Source organism: Python bivittatus, unplaced genomic scaffold, assembly GCF_059951505.1.
Source record: "Python bivittatus isolate LINGU-HERP-01145 unplaced genomic scaffold, Pbiv_v1 ctg000590_np1212, whole genome shotgun sequence".
NCBI classification, from domain to species: Eukaryota; Metazoa; Chordata; class Lepidosauria; order Squamata; family Pythonidae; genus Python; species Python bivittatus.
This window is the reverse complement of record NW_028277086.1, coordinates 2,838,179-2,852,886: the sequence shown is the minus strand read 5'-3', so window position 1 is coordinate 2,852,886 and position 14,708 is coordinate 2,838,179. Positions and strand designations below refer to the sequence as shown.

At 44.3% G+C, this 14,708-nt stretch overlaps 1 protein-coding gene across 1 annotated transcript in view; it reads right to left on the bottom strand.

Annotated features, from left to right (window-relative positions):
- The window catches only part of LOC112542394 (ly6/PLAUR domain-containing protein 2-like), a 32,477-nt gene extending 21,571 nt beyond the window's left edge, over positions 1–10,906 (bottom strand). Inside the window, exons 1-2 of the mRNA XM_025175113.2 lie at positions 10,846–10,906; positions 3,894–3,995 (exon numbers count right to left, since the gene is read on the bottom strand). Of these exons, the coding sequence (XP_025030881.2) occupies positions 3,894–3,995; positions 10,846–10,900 (157 nt within the window). The 5' untranslated portion in view covers positions 10,901–10,906. The remainder of the gene's footprint in view (positions 1–3,893; positions 3,996–10,845) is intronic.
- Positions 10,907–14,708: the final 3,802 nt, after the last annotated feature.

Sequence of the window (14,708 nt, the reverse complement as noted above, 5' to 3'; positions counted from 1 at the left end):
ATAATAAACCAAGAAACATCCAAGTTCAATGGATGTTACCATCAGTAACTTGCTTTGTTATTATATTCCAAACAAATTACAACATCAACACTGAAAATAGGGCTGTCTTGTCTGAACTTCACCAGTTGTGGCTTATTCTCAAGAAAGCAGGGTTAAGTAATCCATTGTTTAGCGCAATGGAAGTAGCATGCGTTGCTAATTTTATAAACTGATATGTGAGAATCCAGTCCATAATCCAATCAAAGTCTACAAAAGGACCTACAGTATTGCAAAGGTAAAATAAGAAGTGAGAGAAGGACCCACGTCTTTGACTAAGAACTTGAAAATCAGGTTCCAATTGTAACTCATAAAAAGGTCACCCAGAGTCCACTGAAGTGGGTGGCCATAATAAATTTAAGGCAAAAAATAAAATAAAATAAAATAAAATAAAATAAAATAAAATAAAATAAAATAAAATAAAATAAATAAAATTTCCCAGGACACATTCATGCCTGATCTCTTTCCTCTTCTTCCCCACCAGTAGCTCCCTCAGTGTGAGGGAGTGTTTACTATAGATTATTTTATTACTCTGCCGAGTTCAATGCATGTTACTGATGGCACAGCGGAACAGAATCAATCAAGAGCTGTTTTTGTCTTGTCCAGAGTAAAGGCACTGGGTCTTCTTGGCTCAGCAAGAAAAAAGCAACAAAATGACTAGGCCTTTCACCTGACTCCGTAAAGGGCCTCTCCCATTCTTCTAATAATAAGATCAGAAATCTCAGTTGGGCAATAGAGAACTTGGTTACTGGAGATGCAGGCTCAAGTTCCCTTAGAAGGAGGGGGAGGGCGGGCTGGCCCCTTTGCCACCAGAATATAACAAAGAAGTATCTCATTTTCCCAAACAGTTGGGATGAATCATTTGAGAACATTCCAAACCACCCTCTTCTAAACAAAACTCTTTACGGCCCATTAATTCTGAAAACCCCAAAGAGTCCGAAGATCTGCATTACAGAGACATTTCACTGCTCTGAGATGATGTGGTCCTTTGACCAGTTTGAGGATACGTCAGCCTTCTTCCCAACACCCTGAAGGGGCCCTAGAGAGCACCCTTTGGACATGTCGGCTAGGAAAGATGGGGATTGTGGTCCAAATACACCTGGAAGTAAAGGCTGGATTACCCCTTGCCTGGATTCTTAAACAGCCCTACTTCTGCCCCTTAAAAAGCAAATCTCAACTAGATTTATCATTCACAAGGCTGCCTGGTGTGGGAATGCTGGATTTCTGGAGCGGCTGTTCCGTAATGAAAAGCCGTCGAGTTCCAACCTGGAGGCTACATGGTGTAACCCCAGTCTAACCCATGCAACGTGGAGCTGTGTGTGACTTGGCAACTTCAATAAAATTTGGCATGATTGTTTCAGAATAAAGAAGACTCGTGTACTTTCACAAATCAAAGCATTGTTGGAGGGGATACAGGCTTTAAAGAAGACTAGCCTAGAACAAAAATAGATGTTTACCACAGAGCATCCGTATAAGCTGAGCCCTCCCCTTGGGGTGTCCTCTTCAGCAGAACACCTCACTCACCCTGATGTCCTAATTTTCTTCTAGTTTTCTTTGAACTTCCCCACTGCTAGACCTTCCTGGAGAATAAACCCCTGCCTTAGTGTATTTCTTAGGACAGAACCCATATTTATCTGCTAATTAATTGTTATGCTATGCTTGACAGGGAAACCCCACCCTTTCAGGGAGCAAGACTACTCCTTCCAGCCATTGTTTTCTTAATGGTTCCCGTCTGTCAACATGTGTGTCTCTACTGCTTCCCTCTGCCTTCTCCTTTTACTACCCTCACCCATTCAGAGGCCTAGATATACTCATTTTCTTTGGGGAAAAGATTCATGCGCCTGATGAAGGGCACTGTAATCCCTTCTTTTCTAGTCTGGCCAAGCAAACAAATCCGCAACAGAGACTGCCATTAGGTATTTCATCCCATCTTTCAAATTGAACCCCCACAAGACTGAGTAAAGGTCATCCAAAAGTGTCTGTGCTGTGAAATTGCAGATCCCTTTGTTCATCTGAAAGCCCAGCTCTTGCTTCTGCTTCAGCCTCGCTTGTCCTGAGAAAATCATCCACGAGGATTCCTTTTGCATCTTTGCCTGCTGCTGAAGACGGAGCATGCTTGTCTGTCAAACCTAATTTCCACTTTGGCAGCATTCAGAAAACAACACAAGAATAAGAACACGGGTGTCTTTCTGCAGGAGACAGTTCGCATCCTCCTGGGCCCTGCAGCAAAAGTGGGACAGAAACCTTGGAAGAAACGTTCAGGGCTGCTAAGAGGGCAAAAATGCCTTTTTCTCTGCCCCGGGTCAGAATTCCAGATCCGTCAACGCTCCACCAAATACAAGAGCCACAGCTAACAGAGACTTGGAGCATCTTATGGCCGACACATGGTTGCACTTGTTTTCCTGGCAGCAGGTAAAAGTATAGAGCGTTGGCCAAGTTGATTTGGAAATGGGGCATTGGCCTGTGCAACTTTGCTGAAGCCTGAATCCAGACAGAGTGGTAGCTAAACAGGAAAGGAAATGCACAACAGGTTAAATGAGCCAGCCTTCTGCCCTCCTCCTCCAGGCCTGAGTTAGCCTAGTGTTCCCCCACCCAGCCGGGCAGCAGGGTCAAACCCACATTGCCAACAACCCCATGGGGGGGAACATCTGAGTCCACTGTGCTTGTGTTCAGCAGGGGTTAAAAAAGGCCCTCCTGTGTCTGTATTATTGGGGGGGGAAAGTGTAATGGAATGCAATGGAGCATCAGGTTCTCAGGAAGGAAGGAGCATATTCCAGGAGGAGGGGTGGGGGGGAGACAAGAGTCAGCACAGTCCAGAGCACGACCATGGGAAGAGGAAGAGATTTAGGATAACCACTCCCTAGAATCTCCCATGGTATATCCACCAGGTTAGAGAAGTACAGATTTAGTCTGGCAAGATTCCATTTATATGGTGTAAGCAACAACTTGGATGGACTGTTTCCCTGTTGTTCTTGGGCTGGGCCTAACAGAAAGTATATTCCCAGAGTCCTAATGCAGCTTTCTTCCAATAGTTCCAATAGAAGAGAATCATTCCAGAATTCCCTCTTTTGGGGGGGGGGGGGGAAGGTGTGCCAGTTTAGGAAAGGATGCCCCAATGTCTCTCTTGATTTCCCCATCTGTAATGCAGGTGATTCTATTCCACTGAGCACATTCCTGTAGAGGGAAGAGGGAATGGCCTTGAAGGACAGGAGGAAGGGCTGCTACCAAGGCAGATAAGAAGAGTTGGAGCCCGGGCCAAGAAAGTAACTTGAGAAAACTTTTCAGACAAGCCCCTCCCTAGTTCACATGAAGATAAGGGGAGGGAGGGAGGGAGAAGCACATCCAGACTTGCAAGATTCTGTTATAAAAGGAGTCCTGACCTACATGGTGTCGGTTTCTTAGTCTGGTCTACTTTGTAGGACTGACAGTTGTAGACCTGGCATTTTATTCCCTGTAAATTAAATGGGGGGGGGGGTGTCCATCCTGGCTATGCCTGTGGATTTCTTCTGTTCCCACTACTTTCTGAAGGGTGGCTTTCAACCCACCCACCCCCACCCCAAGTTGTGTGCTTCTGCTATCTTGGCAGCCTGACGCAGGGCAAAAAAATCCACGCGCCAAAGGAATTTGCAACAAAAGGGGAAGGCTGGCACTGAAAAGAACAAAAGAGAAAGGGGAGGAATCCAAAGTGCCAAGATGCATGGGGCCAAATAAAAACTTCTGCTGCTTCTTTTGTTCACAAAAAGAATGTGCAATTTTCAGTTTAATGGCATACCAACAAAACATACCTCTCTCCCACAGCCAAGCCATGAAATACATACACACAGAGTGGCCTTAGCACATGCAGGCTGTGTGCTTACCTGTAAATTTTGTACAGAAATGCTCATCTTTAGAACAATTAATAATCTTTGGACACCCAAGGTATCTTGTGTCATTGCAGAAGTAACATTCCAGCGAAGAAGCTGCATGGAAAAAAGAAACAGGGTTGGCATTCGTTCAGCATCCTGAAACTCAAAATGTCAAGATGGAAGCAGTGACTATGCAGTTGAAGCTCTGATCCTTTTTCACAAGCACGAAGTATGTAAAAAAAACGGGGGGGGGGGGGCTTCAATCATGAACTCACAGCTGCCAAGATAGCAGAAGCACACAACTTGGGGTGGGGGTGGGTGGGTTGAAAGCCAGCCTTCAGAAAGTAGTGGGAACAGAAGAAACCCACGGGCATAGCCAGGATGGACACACACACACCCATTTAATTTACAGGGAATAAAATGCCAGGTCTACAACTGTCAGTCCTACAAGGTAGACCAGACTAAGAAACCGACACCATGTAGGTCAGGACTCCTTTTATAACAGAATCTTGCAAGTCTGGATGTGCTTCTCCCTCCCTCCCTCCCTCCCCTTATCTTGATGTGAACTAGGGAGGGGCTTGTCTGAGACGTTTTCTCAAGTTACTTTCTTGGCCCGGGCTTCAACTCTTCTTATCTCCCTTGGTAGCAGCCCTTCCTCCTGTCCTGTCCTCCTCTACAGGAATGTGGTCAGTGGAATAGAATCACCTGCATTACAGATGGGGAAATCAAGAGAGACATTGGGGCATCCTTTCCTAAACTGGCACACCTTCCCCCCACCCACCCAAAAGGGGGAATTCTGGAATGATTCTCTTCTATTGGAACTATTGGAAGAAAGCAATCTCTTGATGGCTACTCATCAAAGCAGCTGCCTTTTTCAAGTTTGCAAAAAAGATTCCGATGCTTCAGAGTATGTTAACTTTAATGAGAGGTTTCCTTAAAGCAACTACGTCTGCCAAAGCCTGAAAAATGGGGAGTTGGGGATTCTTGATGGAATAGCAGAGAGATGGGGTAACCAAGCAAGGTCTGAAGCTCTTCTTCCCCATCATTCCCAAGTCAAGGAGTTTTGCTCTACTCAAAGCCTATCCAAAGTTTAATTTGGGACAAATCTGTGAAAGTAGAAGAGAAAATCCTTTCTCCTTTCCATTTCTGGAGAATTAGGTATGCCAGCTGCTGGACTATTACAGCTATAAGAAAAGGATGAACTGAGAACATGCATGTGGTTTACTAAAGCAGGGTTTGGACCAAGGGGCCAGAGTGTTAACAAATTTCCAGAAATGGCAGAGGGAAAGGAAGAAGAGTTAAGGAGTGTCAGCAGTTGCACCAAGAGAACGAGTAGTATCCATTTTATGGAATGCCCTGATTTCTAATTCAGAATGACATCTTCTTCAACAACAATAACAAAAGGGAAGTAGGTAGTGGCACCAAGGAAGACCAGAAGGAAAAAGGGAAGCTCACATAAAACAATCTGGGTTTCTTGTTGGAGGACCAGAAACTGAATCAACAGTGTGACGCAGCTGGGAAAAAAAAGCAAATGCAATCCAAGTTTCTTTCAACAGAAGAAGAGTGTCTGTCTAGATCAATGTTTCTCAGCCTTGGCTGCTTTAAGCTGTGTGGGCTTCAATCCCCAGAATTCCCCAGCCGGCCAGGCACTGGCTAAATTTAACCCAGAGAAGAGAAGACTGCAGGAAGACATGTATCTGCACAGTTCTTATGTAGAAGGTGGAGCAGAATTCTTCACTCCAGAAAGCAGGACAAGAAACAAGAGGGGTTAAATTACAAGAGAGCAAACCTTGGTTTGACACCAGGAAAACTTTCCTAACAATAAGAACTGTTAAATCATGGAATAGACAGCCTTGGGAGGTTCATTGGAAGTATTGAAGCAGAGGCTGGATGGCCATCTGTCCGGGAAAATGTACTAGTAGATTCTTGTGTTGAATTACCAAGCCTGGCTTCACATCTTTTCAAATTGCCACAGAAAGTTGGGAAGTAACCAACTAACAGAAAACCTGCAAGAAACAACATTTGCTGTACCGTAGGGTATCTGTGAGAAAGAAATCAAAATATGCCTCCATGAAAGCAGGAAGCTAAACCTTCCTGCTTGTCTCACCCTGCCATTCAATCTTGTCAGAGCAATCGAGGTAAAATTTACAATGAGAAGGGGCTTGCCCAAAAGATTAAAATGTGGCAGAGTCAAGATTCCTTCACCCCAGCCAAAAGATCTCCCTAATCACATAACAAAAGTCCTGTTCCCCGAAGAGATCTGCATTCCAGTTAGACAGTGCTAGACAAGGAAAACACAGGATGCCTGATTAAAAGGAAGCCACAGCTCCGTGGGGCACCTGACCCCTCAGTGCTCTCTTTTGGAGATCCAGCTACTTACACTTTCACCTAAGAGCGCTTTCTCTTGGAGCTCCAGCTAACTACACTAAGAATTCCTAGCAGGTGGGCAGTCTTTGCGCCTTGGCGCGATCTTCCCTATATAAAGGGCTCTTGGGGAATTCTTGCTTGTGGTCACCTCCAGGACCCGATCCGGTGTGCCGTGCTCTTGGAAAGAAACTGTTCCCTCTGTTTCAAGCAACTGCCTGTGCATTTTATTCCCAGCTCGGAAACCAACTTGGTAAGATTTCTTTCAACGTAACCTATATTTTGTTCTTTCTCTTGCCATGTAAAACTTTGTGTCTCTGTGTGTCTGTGAGTGAGTGATGAGTGAGTCAGACTCCTGGCAAGTACAGGAACAAGTCTGTGCAGTTTTGTAGCTAATCTTTGTGAAAGTGATTTGATCTTGCCTTCTTCCTAGATCTGAGAGGGAATGACTGCCCATTGGCTTTTATGTCCAAACCAGGATTAGAACTCTGGTTTCCCCACTCCTAGTCCAGCACCTTCACCACTGGACCACACTAGCTCACATAAAGAATTGCTGATATACATTCTCCATAACTGGATCAAAACCTGTCTATGGAGAAATGTTTGGGTCCACTGGAGTCAGACAACGTCTCTGGATGAGCGACTTGAGTGCATGTTCATGGATAGAGGGCACCATGGAGATGACCTTGGAGAAGCCATCCAGAAGCCATTAGGATAACAACAGGGGAAGAAGAAGCAGGCACTGAGCCCAGGGAGGTGGGAAAGGGTTAGAAAGAGGCTCAGACTGGCTCCCCCCAACTCCCTGGATATAAGATGAAGGGAAGGGAAAATACGCCCAGATTTGCAAGGTTCTCGTAGAACCTAGCTCCTTCAAGTAGAGTTTTAGTCTTCCTGTGGAGCCAGTGTCTTGATCTGTTCTACCTCCTAGGGCTGAGAGTGAGCAACCACAGAAACAGGATATGGTACATCTCATATGCATCTTGGGTGTGAAGGTTTTAAGACCCAAAACAGAACTCAGAAGAAAAGGGCAGATGTCAGAACTAAGAAGGAGAAGGCACCATCAATATTTTTCAGAAAGGAGCTACCATATGCTCCTGCACGAGTGATCAGGAGATTTTCTGCCTGTAGGAAAGTAGGCAGTTTAACTGCAGGTTGCTGGCATGAATACCAGGACAAGTAGAGCCATGACCAGCCCTGTCTGGAAGGTGATGTCATTGCTGTACGGGATGAAGGGATGAAGGGTCTTATCAAGCAGTCAGTCTTACCAGGTAGATCAGACAGGAAACATGACCAGAGAAGCTAATTCTACTTCATTGTAAAGCTACATTAACAGCTTCTTGCAAGTCTGAAAGTACAATTCTCCTCTTATCTCCTTTATAGCCCCAGAACTTAGGGAGTGTCCCTCCTGAGCCTCTTCCTCCACCCATTGCACAGCTGCGGGCTCTGCTGCCTCTTATCTGGCCACTCCCTGAGCAGCATCTCTTTGCCCCATTTCCCAAGGTCTTCCCCACATATCATTACACAAGCATAGGTGGAACCCATAAGAAAGAAGAACAAAAAAGTTTAAGAGAATCTTTGGATCCACTAAAAAGAGTATTTGGTCTTACAGGATTGCTATAGGTATCAGAGAGGTCCTACAGAAGGGAAGAAGAATGATCCAAATGAAAAGAGAACGGGTTTTCAGAGGACAAGGAGAAAGATTTGAACAGAAAGAAACAATGATCAGGCCAAAGACGGTAGACAAAGGTTTCCAGTTAAAGGTTCTGTCCTGGTCCTGTGGTGAAGGGATCCTCCATCTGATCATATAGTGTTCTAAGGGAGGGCTTCCAACTGGACATATGTTTGTGCCAGTGGAGTTGCATCTGTGGATGAGCAAGGTTGCCTTATGGCAACACAGTAGTCTTCAGAACCAACAAGGTATCACTGCCTTAGGTTTATAGAAGTGGTCTCCTTGGATGAAATTTTTGGCTTCCTCCATTTGCTAGGTCCTCAGACCCTGTCATATCAACATGCTAGCTTAATTAGAGCCTAATGCTGAATTGTCAGCACTCAGCATTCAGAACTGGGAAGATAACTGAGGTTAAGTGAGCATTAATGGGTTGGAAGGTCTCTGTGCTCTATTATTGGCCAAAAAGACCAAACACTGATTAGAAGACAGAAAGCAAAACTGTCTTCCATTCCATATTTGGAGAAAACTGGCAATGAAAGGAATAAGTGGGACATCTTTGGATTTCCCACTCACAATCTCATCAACCATTACATGTTTCAGGCAGTGAAAAGTGGTCATGTTGAAGAATTCTTAAGGTCTAAATTGAGTTGAGTTTGTGTCATTGTTTAAACACTCATCACATTTATAGTTGTCCAAAGGAGTCATCCAAATCCAGTACTAACCTAAGAACTGAGAACATCAGAAAACAAACAATTCATTGATTTTGGAGCTTAGTATTTTCCCTTTAAAAGAAGCAGCCACTTAATTGACCCTAACCCTATGACTGGACTTGTAGAAGTTGCAGTAAGATGCAGCCAAGAGATGAACCACGAAGCATAGATAAACAAACAGAAATTGATACTTCACTGTCTGTGGGATATTTTTTCGGCATAGTAGGTGAAAAGGATGGCCAAGTACAAGGAGGCCTGGCCTCTGAGAATGTTCAGATGGTCAACAATGGTGTCACAGAAAGAGGAACAGGGGAAGTGATGCAAGATGAGCTCTCGGTGGTCCTAACATCTCAAATGGGTGAAAAAAGAAAGAAACTGATGCCTAGTTTTTTATTTTGCCTTTTTGTTTTGTTTTTTTGGATGCTCTGTGAACAAAGAACATGTTTAGGGAAAGTGGGTAATATGAAGCCTGACAATTTTCTACTTTTCCTTTCTTTTCCATTCATTCCAATTTCCTTTTTCTCCTTTGTTCTCTTAAGAGTTTTGGACTGGTTCCTTCTAACCAACCAACCATTGGCAGATAGCAGATGCCAAGCAATGCCATTAGCAGATGAAAAGTTACATCCTTAAGTGGGTGGCCATCCATTTATCTTGTACTGTGTCTTGCACATGCCCTATAATCAGTCCAGGATCTGTTAATTAAGCCAGTTCCCACATTTCATCACCCTGTAGCAGAAAGCAGGTTTAATCCCTTCCTTGATAGTTTCTCTCTAGCTTCCATCTCCACCCCAATTCTTAGTTGTCCCTCAACAGGGAATGAAAATCATGCAGAATTGACAACTGATGTACTACCCCATGTTTGAAGATAGCATCTTGTTATCTTTGTGAATGGTTACTGGTCCAGCCAGAATCAAACAGCAGCTCCCCAAAGAATACAAGAAAAAGTTGATGTTGTCCAAAGCTTTCATGAAAGATTATTTGGAGTCTGGCCTCAATAAAAAAGGGTCAAAAGAAGTATGAAGGTCAGAATGTCTAGAAATCATGAAATGACAAATTTAAAACCTGAGTAACTTTGCTGCAATGGCTTTGCTTTCTCTGGAAATCCCTGAAATAGGTTGAAGAATATGGAGATGCTCTTAGTGAAGAGATCCATTGAACCATTTGATTCAATTCTACTGAGTAGTAACAAGACCATATCAAGCCAAACTCCTGGACAACGAAATCAAGGTTGGTAGCTGTCTAACTAGGAAGCTGCAGAGCCCAGATAGTTGAGATTCAGTGGTCTCTGTCTAGGAGAGGCTCCAATTGGCCCATTAGTCTTAGGACCATTATGCCAAGATGTTCCTCAAATTACACATGCTCAGGCCTGAAGGTTCAGATTTACACATCCACCAATCTGGAGAATCTTTATTATGAAATGAATGTCACAGGAGGAGCCCAACACACCACAATAGTTTGTGCTTAAGGTCTACACAGTCTAGACTCTCAACACATTGTGGTGAAGGTACAGGGAGGAACTATTTGGAATCTAATCATATGCAGTCAGGGGGAAAACTGGTTTGTGTCTATTTTTCACTTATACGAGGAATATGTTGTTAAAATCATTGCTGGTTAAATTCGTGGCAGACATATGCCTTCTGTCGCAAGTCTGCAGAACATCCATCTTAGTGAATGAGGGAGATAGATGCATTTTGCCTTGAATATCCAAGTACATTTATTTGTTTACAGTCAATAACCAGCCAAGAAGGCTATATTGGGAATGAACAACCTTGTTAACTAGGGTTGCATTTAATACTTTTGGGAGAGCAAGGGGCACCATGAGGGAGGCAACAATTCAAAAGGGACAAGGCCATATCATACATGTCATTGGGCCCAGAATTTTTTATTTTTTCCTCAAAGTTTTGCAGAGAGGAGGTGCCTTAATAGTGGGGGGAAAATAGGCATTACACTAGTTTTTATATATTTCAATGCAGCTGATTTTCAGTTACTGTGGGTGGAATGGGCTCTGGGTCTCACCAAAATGGAGGTTGAGATCTCAAGGAACCCCAAGGTGAGGCTTCAGGTGTCCACCCCAACACAGATGTTGACCTCCATGACCAAGAACCATGAATGTCAGGGGCATCTAGCAATTTGCACCTGGGCATTCCTTCCTACCCATGATCTTCCTGTTCATTGTCCCCAAAGAAGAACTGGTGGCTGCCACCCTACCAGAATGCCTCACCATTCTTGATGTGCAAGATGATGGTCAGCAATAGAACTGGAAGAAGGGTCTTCATGTCTTTCCCGAATCCCTCCATGACGAAGTTGCCGGGTTTGAAGGCTCCCTGCTTTTTTTGGTGCACAAAAGCATTGGGTCACTAAGGAAGCTAAGAAACACACCTTTTCATACCCAAAGGACTGATACAAGCAGGATGTAAAGGGAGGTAAATAAGGAGATGGCCATTTGAGGTTAGGAGAAAGTTTTAAAACCTTCACTATGCACTCTGAAGCTGTTGGATGAATTTTAACATGGGGGGGTGGGTGGAATTGAAGGAAAACTGTTGTGTGCATATTATCCACCCAGAGTTGGCATGATCTTTGGTTAAGATCATGCCATCAGATGCATTCAGCACCTTCCCCTTTCTCCCCTCCAGTGCCGATATAAATCCTACACCAGTCTCACCACCCCACACATCTGACGTCAGCTGCAGCTCTCGAAAGCTCCTGCCTTTGAACCAAACGTGTGAGTCAGAAAAGGTACTCCCCATACGCCTTCTGATTTTTTGCCACCATAGACCAACATGTCTGCTCTCCTCCAGTGTCTCCATGCTTGGAGAAACTGCAGGCAGATTCACTTTCAAGGGAGGGCAAAAAACACTGTGATTATACCCCTTCCTCCAGCTTGCACCTGGCTGGAGCTAGCATGTTCAAAGACGGCCTTCAGAAGTTGCAGCAGAACAGCTTGTCAAGCAGAAGGAAAATAGCACCATCTAATGTCCACTTTGCTATTTCCAGTTTCGCTGATTGTTCTATTGACTTGTGCTGTTGGGTTAATAGAGCTATGCGTATTTCTGTAAATATGGGCCTAGCAGTTAGTTATTCAACAGGTCTGCCAATCTTTAAGGGGTGAGAGGATGAAAAAGACCCCACCCGTCTCCCTTTCATCCTCAGAAGCAGTTCTAGGAGACATTTCTAGGTAAGGGTGCTATTTTTTTCAGGGGCAAGGGCCATGCTGAGCCTTTGAGTGACATCCCAGAGGTCAGGTCAAAACCTAAATTGGAGTTCCTTCTTTTACAATCCCACAATACAAGGAGGACGCTGAGGAACTGGGGAGAGTGCAGAGGAGAGAAAGGTGGCGTGGCTAAAATTTATGAAAAACAGTGAAACAAATTAGGTACATTTAGCCTAAAGAAGAGAAGGTTAAGGGGGGACATGATAGCAATCTTCCAAGACTTGAAGAGCTGTCACAGGGAAGATGGGGTGGGTTTATTCTCCAAGAGTAGGACAAGACCCACTGGATAGAAGCTTAATAGGGAGAAATCCAAACTCAAAATAAGGAGGAATTTCTTGACCATGAGACCCATTAATCAGCTGGACTGATAGACACATGGATAGACAGCCCATTTTAAACCATGTTTTCTCCTTTGTATTCATGTATATTGACAAACCATTTTAATCCATGCATTGCTTATTATTTAGCACATAGTTATAACTATGATGCTTTGCACTCATTGGGAGTGACCTGACCGCTGGGTGACCTGCTTGTTAGATAGACATGACAGTAATAGATGAAACCCAGACCATGTGCCTTTCTATCTAGGAATGCCAGTTTGTTAAGGTGATGGATGGGACCCTGGTACCAAGTTACTCAGGAATGTTTGATCCAACAAAACTTCAGTGTATCTCTTAACCCTCAGATAAGCCATGTTATGTCTCCCTGACTGGTTAACCCTCAGTTAAACCAAACACATGGCTTTTGATTGGTTTATAGTTAGGTACGTTGTTCAAAATCGTAAAAAAAGAGGGTTCACTCCAAGCAGGGCTGTGCCCGTTTGGAACTTACTACCGGGCAACCTTTTATTTGCAAATAAAAGCTTTATTCCTTTCCACCTATCTGGTGTGATTTATTGGGCTTGCGTGCCAGGTAAAGGACCTGAGCTTTCTGGGGCAACAAAACAGCCTGCCTCCTGAAGTCACAGACGCTTCTGAACCAAGGTTGGACAGCCCTTTGTCTGGGATGGTCAGAGGATGCCTCCCCCAGGCAGGGGGCTGGTCTGGACTTCCAAAATCCCTTCCAGCCTTATGATTCTATGATAATTTTAAGAGAAACCTGAAAACCCAGTTTTGTAAGGTTTGCTTCATGGGGGCCCTGATTTATGATGCATCTTTATTTTGCTTTCTTGGTACAATTTGTTCTTTGAATCTGTGGAACTACTGCTACAATCTGAAGCTCTTGATGTGTTGTGTTGTAAACTGCAGCAGGCTGGTGGGCCAGCAGCATGTGGCTCTAAGGTTGAAAGGAAACCCCACAGAAAGCATGTGTCCCATCAATGCCCAGTTCCCACTCAGCCCCGACTCCAGGTCTATTGCCCCTTACCTGCTTTTCACCTCCCCCTGTGCCTTCCCCAAATTGCTGGCCCCTAAAATACTCTTGGAGTCACACTAAGCCTGTTCAGCAGGTGTACGGTCTGCGAACTGCCACGGAACAGACCATTATTCTGGTTAGGGTTCTGCTGGAATTGGAGAACCGTTGGAAGGATCCAGGGTGTTCTGATTGGTGACCACCTCAATCAAGCAACAATAGGCAGCAGCCAACTTATAGTCCATCATCCAAGCTAACCCAGGAGGATGAGGAAATTCCCCTAGGAACCAGCTCCGGACTCCCTTCATTGGATATTCCTAACATGATGACTTGAAACAAAAAAATAATCAGGAATCAAAAGGGAAACTATTCTAACTCCACCACCACCACCACCAAAAAAACCAACAGTGGTTGGAAGACAGAAAGGGAACTGCTTTCTAATGGCATCAGGTGTTTGTAATAGGCTTCTCCAACCACATCTCTTCTCTTTTCTCCATTTCAAGACGTGATCAAGGTCAACCTGGGGATTTGCAGATCAGACTCGCTTTCTCTGTGGCTGGTTGTCTTTTAAGCCATTTGAGAAGCTCCAAAGCAATTTGAGTTTTGTGAAATGTGGGGGTATTTGCCTGGCTGAGGTTAATGTTTCCAATGAATCCACTCTTGATATAAAGGGCACCAAATATCAACTCAAAAGCATGATAGAATAGGGTCTATCATATTTTTGATGTATGCAAAGACCCAGCTCTCTGGAGAAGTCTATAATGCTGGGAATGATGGAAGGAAAGAGAAGAAGAGGATAACCCACAAGATGGGTGGATCAGATTACTGTGATGATGGGCGCACTGAAGGGCCAAGCTGGGGACAAATAATCCTGCTGGTCTGTCTGTGTGATCGCTAAGAGTCAACACCAAGTAGATGGCACATAATCAAAATGACAGTGGAAGAACCCAGGAGTAGCCCTGTAACAATAAATATCAGATACTCCAAATCACAAACAAATCCCTTTCTTTTCACCTGTGTCCTGCCCCCGTTTTTTGTTTCCCCCCTATTTTATCTTGGGTCCCCCCCCCCCAGTTCTGTACATGAGAGCAACCAACTCCCTTGCAGCTAAAAACTGGGATCTAGCTTCCTAAAACACAAAGTTTGTCATCTCACAAAGAGTTTTGGCTCTATCAAGCCAGGGGTATGGCAAAGAAGGCAATTTTACATAACTGGAAATAGACTTACGCTTCTGTTTTTAAGGAATGGATCCAGGATGACATTTTTGAAAAGCCTCGGTATTCTAAAAATGAGAGGATGCGTGCTCCTTGGACAGAAAGCATCCAGGTCTAATTCCTTTGATGCCTAAGATACCAGTGTGCAGTTGATTCGTTTCACATCACCGTGTTGAGCTTTCCCGTGTTCATGCTTCTTATGTTCCATGTTCCCACCGTAATTCTCTCTTTGCAGCTTCAGGTTTTCTTCTCCTGTGTGGCAATTTCAGCAACGGACACCCCAAAGGCTTTCACCTAGCCACATCGCAA